The sequence below is a fragment of the Neltuma alba genome, unplaced genomic scaffold (genome assembly GCF_004799145.2).
Source record: "Neltuma alba isolate B1F8T4 unplaced genomic scaffold, ASM479914v2 tig00001806_pilon, whole genome shotgun sequence".
Lineage (NCBI taxonomy): Eukaryota > Viridiplantae > Streptophyta > Magnoliopsida > Fabales > Fabaceae > Neltuma > Neltuma alba.
Window position 1 is genome coordinate 75,092 of NW_021632625.1, and position 6,000 is coordinate 81,091.

General features: G+C 30.9%; 1 protein-coding gene across 1 annotated transcript; it reads right to left on the reverse strand.

Annotated features, from left to right (window-relative positions):
* Positions 1-2,210: 2,210 nt before the first annotated feature.
* Positions 2,211-3,463, reverse strand: LOC114712057 (F-box/LRR-repeat/kelch-repeat protein At2g27520-like). The gene is made up of 2 exons (XM_028896511.1): positions 3,070-3,463; positions 2,211-2,983 (listed from the first exon to the last, which is right to left on the reverse strand). Exons 1-2 carry the CDS (start codon positions 3,461-3,463, stop codon positions 2,211-2,213), a joined length of 1,167 nt encoding a protein of 388 aa, XP_028752344.1.
* Between the last annotated feature and the right edge of the window lie 2,537 nt (positions 3,464-6,000).

Sequence of the window (6,000 nt, forward strand, 5' to 3'; positions counted from 1 at the left end):
TGAGCTACCTATTATACCATTGGGTGGTAGCAAGTTTCATAAGAAATAACAGAAAATGGATCAAGAAGGAGATCGTTGATCTTTTAGATTAAACCAAGGCTGATTACATGTTTGCAGAAACATGCATTACAATGATTGTTATAAAGTAATCAAATGTTTTAAGGTTTTATATTTAGGACCAAATTAAAAGTCAAACTAACTCTGATATTAAGAATCAAGATAGTATGTTTTAAGAGCAGTTCAGTCATTGTATTTCTTTTTAAAAATAAAAACATTCTCTTGACAACAAAAACTAGGGGTGAGCATTCGGTTTTTCGGTTCGGTTATCGGTGATAACCGAATTAACCGAATAACCGAATAGAGTAAATTTTAAACACCGAACCGAAACCGAATAACCAAACTAACCGAAACCGAATTAACCGAAAATTTCGGTTCGGTTAACCGAATAACCGAAATATATAAATATGAAAAATAATTTTAAATTAAAAATAATAAAAAACACAATTATAACCATTAATTAATAAATATTTCATCATTCAATGTGATTTATTATAATAATATTTATTATAATCATATTTATTGAATATAAATATATTTAAAAAGTTCACATATACCCACATATATATTTATTATAATAATATTTATTAAATATAAATATATAATATATTTATTTCGGTTATTCGGTTATAACCGAATTTTTTTTCTACTAACCGAACCGAACACTGAAACCGAATTGTTTAAAAAATAAAAACCGAATATATAACCGAAAACCGAAATAACCGAACCGAAAAACCGAAATTAAATTCGGTTCGGTTCGGTTTTCGGTTACGGTTCGGTTTTGCTCACCCCTAACAAAAACCTAGCAGCTGATGCACAAAAGAAAAGGTGGCCACAGTTAACAAAAAAAAAAAAGGATTATTGTGGCATCATTTCACACGCACACTCAGCTCCTATATAAATTAATTTATATGAATACTAATTCATTAGTAAAAAAAAGATTTTTTAAACCGGATAAAATGAGTCTTTTAGACCAAAGTCACCAAAAGTATAGTGCAGACTAGTCTTCTAAAAGTCCCCATTTTCCTCCCATCTTTCATTTCCATCTAGAGATCAGTTAATTCCTCATATATATAGGAGCACCTAAACCCATATATTCATTCTTGATGAAATAGAAAGGCGCAAAGATAAAGTTTGCAACAACTAGTGCTGATCTAAATTTCTCCATTCCAGATTATAGATACAACCAAACCAAACATGTTAAAAGGTTTTATAGTTCAAAATTGATGATTTTCCAAAGCAAGATTAATCTTTAGCATTAAAATTTGAACGGATGAACAATGCAAGACTATAGTGGGAGCACAATGAAGAGCAATTGAACCATGCACAAGGGCCAATATCCTTCGTCATTCGGTTTTAAAGGAGAAGCGATGTCATGATTCGCCGTAATCTCACAAGAAATCTTCAAAATTGGTAAATACAGGCTTACAATTTCAGTAAAATAGAGGAACCAGAAAAAATCACGAGCTCAGATCAGTTTCTGGTTTTAAGATCAAGTATTTTGACTCGTGACATATATGCGCGCGCGCACACATATAGTTATTTAGATGTAACCAGAGGGATAAATCCTGCTCATATAGCTTCCCAAGGTTAGGAACCTTCGTACAAGGTTTAATGTTGCAAGTGTGAACAAATGTTATAACATATTGTCCCATCTTCATCAAAGTATAGCATTTTGCCATTGCAATATGCTCTCGTAATTTTTTTCTAAGAAAAGTGTGCAATGATAAAATAATAAAACAAAAATTTTAGTAAGTAAAACTCAAATGTTCAAAGGTTTTGTGGCCGCATTTTCACCAAAATTGCTAAGACAAAGTAAATCCAGAATGTGAAAACAAGAATTTCATATATAGCAAGGCTATTCAACATAATGAGGCTCTCTAAATATTATAATTAAAAGGAATAAGTTTACATAATGGCAGACAAAATATGAACTTAAGATACTGAGAAAAGAACAAAGAGAAGAGCGAGTAAGAAAAACCTAAAAGATCTACTCTCGAATGCCCCTTGAGCAATGAAGCAATATAATATATATCCTCCAGAAACTTTAGCCTTTGTGCTCTAACATATTATGGAAAAAAAACAAAGATGTATCAGAATTGTTTAATTTCTTATCCAACAGAACTTCAGAATAGGCTTTCCATGAAGGCAGACTACTCCCTGGCAGATAGTTCTTCTATTCTTGCGAGAGTTGAGCAGAAATAATCCCCATCCATAGACATGAGGCTCTCCACATATTCGAGTTTTTGACGCACATTATTGATAGAGGGATAGATGTTGAAGCGCTTCAATTCATGATTAGCAGTGAGAATGAGCAAATGAACCTCATGTATGTATCGAAAGACTATTTCATTCCTCCAAAAGTATAACGGACTTAAGCCCCATGAAGTTGGTCCAATACTATATTTCTTAGTCCACCCCCAACTCTTTCCACATGCACCACTTCCCTCTTCCAACACCCATAAATCCATAAAACTAGGTTTAAGCCTATCTCCGTATTGAAAAAGCACAGCAACTTTGTTCTCATACACATCCAACACAATTTGAGAGGAAGGATTAGTACGAAGAGGGATTAAAAAAGGTGTTGGTATCAATGTAAAAACGTCCATTGTTAGATCAAATGAAACTATCTTGACGGAAGCTTCACCCCATCCCAACCAAAATATAGCCCCATTAAAAGTGAGAGGGTGACAAGGAAATGCTCGAAGCCGCCGTAGAGCCCCAGATTCCACTTCTTTCCAGGACCCCGTTCTTAGCGAAAACACTTCCCCGTGAGTACGGCTGTCCTCGTCAAATTTGATTGAAGGACGGTTAGTCGCATAAATTCTCACTATCTTATAATCCCTAACCACAGGACAAAGCCCAAATCCCCATCCCAGAGCCTTATCTTTCGCTGACCTGGGTACTTGCCTTACCTCTCTAGTCGCTGGGTTCAACACAAAAGCGAAGGAGGAGGGGAATGATTATAAACACCATTCAGTAGTACCACACAAAGCAAGCCGTTGCTGGAACCAATGATGCGGTCAAGATTCCTTAAGGAATCCATGGCGGGTATTCTCTCAACTTCCACAGTTTCCGTCTTATAAGGAACCAAACACAAGCGCGAATATCTAGGGTTGGGACTGAAATCAGTGCAGATAACAAGAGGGTTGCTGTGAGCAGAGTGGTGGTAGTGCACTGCGATGAAATATGGGGATTCCAAGAGATTTTTCCAATCTTTACACACAGCACGAAATCGAACGAGGGATTTAACAGGAAGTCTTTTGAGAATGTTTCGGATGATGTCCAGCGGCAGAAAAGGATTGTCGCCTGCAATCCTTTCCACGGATTTAACTGGAAGAAGCCTTTTGAGAATGTTTTGGATGATCTCCAGAGGCAGACAAAGATTGTCGCCTGCAATCGCCATATCGGAGTGAAGGAGACGATCACTGGCTTAAGAGCTAAGGAAAGGGATTCAGAGGTGCGCATATTATCTATTCATACGTTACTTCGGTGAATCTCGGATTTAACTTTATTTTATATTATGTATTTATTAAAATAAAAATGTATCTAAAATGTTAAAAATATAAATTGCATGTGATTTGCCTAAAATCAATTTGAATAATCACATTAAGATATGGAGCGATCATCAAGAAAGTTGGAAGCAGATCCTCTCCTCCTTTTGTTTTATTTTGGTCTTCCTAAATTTCATTTCTATCTTTAAATTAAATGGAGAATTCAGATTTTATATTTTGTAAAATTATTACTATAATATTTTATAAATAAAAAAATTTCCCTTTCTTCTATATTGCAATTATGAACTATGCATGTTATGTTTTAACGGTTTAAATTTATTTGTTTATTTTTATAACAACAGTTTTATGTTACAATTTATATTTATAAGTGAAAATACAATTTCAAGTTAATTTGAATAAATTTTAATAGCAGATCATCTAATCCTACCCGTATGTAACCTTAAGCAATAAGGAATTGTGTTATTTACGTCTTTGCAATATCAAATGTACGAATATTTGAAATTTTTTGGCAGTGGACAATCAAAGTAATGATAAAAAAAGTTATATACTATATATTAAAACATGTTTTACTATAATTTTTCCTCATATTTTACTATAATAGCACTACAAAATATTGCTTGCTCGTTTTGAATTAATAGATTTTTGCAGAAAAAAGTTTTAATTATAGATCGAATGTCACTTAAATCCGAAACATGAAAATGTTATCTTATCTTAAAATTATATTTTATAAGATAATGATATAATTTTAAGAAAAGTTAATTTAAATAGATTTTAATAGCAATCATCTAATCCTAGTATCTTACCCCTGAAAAACTGTACCCCTCCCAATATTTTAAGAAATGATGTTATTTATATTTCTAAAATGGATTAAAGTATAATTTGTCCCAAAGTTTTTACTCATGAGCGTTAGGTATCTAAAAATTTTTTTGAGAGTATATTTACTTTGAAAGTTTAAAATAGTAATAGTATTATCCTATATCATTAAAAATGTTAATAGTTAATGTTACTATTTTATAATAGAAGTGGAAATCAGGACTGGCCCGGCCCTCAAAGGCTGGCCTTTCAGGGCTGGTCGACTTAAAAGGATTGGCCTTCTAAGACCAAAATTTTAAAAATACCCTAATTTGCTAACCCTGATCCTTAAGCTAACGGGTTCAGGGCCAGCCCACGGGGCTTTTGGCCTGTTTAAGGAAAAAAAAAATACTATTTTTTATATTTCTCATATTTTTTTATAAAAAATGAAAACAAACCAATAAAATTGTTAATAAAAGACATAAATATGAATAAAATTAAATCACAAATACAAAATATCATTATGTATAAACATCCATCAACATCCAAGAACATCTAAATATTCATTACGAGATAACAACATCCAAAAGTTTTATTTATAGTGCAATTATGTGATAAATAAATACTATCATTAATTTTTTGAAACTTCATCATCACTATAATCAATTACTCTTTTTCATAAATATGCTTTTCTTTCGTAACAAAAATATCAAGTTTTTCTTCTTTGTAGGAATTTTACTTTTAAATTTTGCAATCTAACTATTATTTTACTTTAATGTGAGAAACATTGTTATTGAAACTCAGGAATTTCTAATTCAAATTATAGAATCACAAGTTATGTAAGTATAAAAATATTCTATTATCAAATATATATATATATATAGTTTAAAAATATCAACATATATAATATAAATCAAATCATTATTAAAGTCCAAGTTAATCTATTTTTTAAAAATTTAATTGGATAAATTATTATTTAAAACTAATAAATCAAATCATTCTGTAAAATTTAATTTTAAATTATAATTACTAAATATTTGAAATATTATTAATAATGTAAAAAATTAATAATATTAAAATTACATAAAAATTTAAAAGAGGAAAAAAATTATAAACGGACCGGCTCTTTTAAGCCTTCAGCCCTCCAGGGCCTATTTTCCATTTGAGGGGAAAAATTTTAAACCTGACTCTTATAATTTTAGGATCTAAACGGGCTCGGCCCAATAGGCTAGACCTATTTTTCCGGCTCTATGTTTTAATAGATAATATTAATTTTGTGATGATACGGGACAATATTACTTTGATTTTAAATTTTCAGAACAAATTTCCTCTAAAAAAAATTAATGAATACCCAGAGTTTCTAAGTGAAATTTTTTAGAACAAATTTATACCTTGACACTTTTAAAAATATCAAATAGATGTATATTTGAAATTTTAATAGTTGAAAAATCAAAATAATCATAAAAAACTTGAGTAATATATTAAAATATGTTCTACTATAATTATTTTTGGCATCACATTTTACTATATACAACACCATGAAGCTGGCAAAAATAATAATAATAACACCATGAAACATTAGTAGCCAGTTTTTCTGAGTTAAGGCACAACCAATATCTTAAAGTATTTTTTCATT

Bases quoted from the DNA above. Each gene is read 5' to 3' on its own strand.
- LOC114712057 (XM_028896511.1), bottom strand. From the start codon at position 3,463: ATGGCGATTGCAGGCGACAATCTTTGTCTGCCTCTGGAGATCATCCAA. The intron at 2,984-3,069 runs GTTCCAGCAACG...TGTTGAACCCAG, and splicing joins GAATCTTGACCGCATCATTG to CGACTAGAGAGGTAAGGCAA.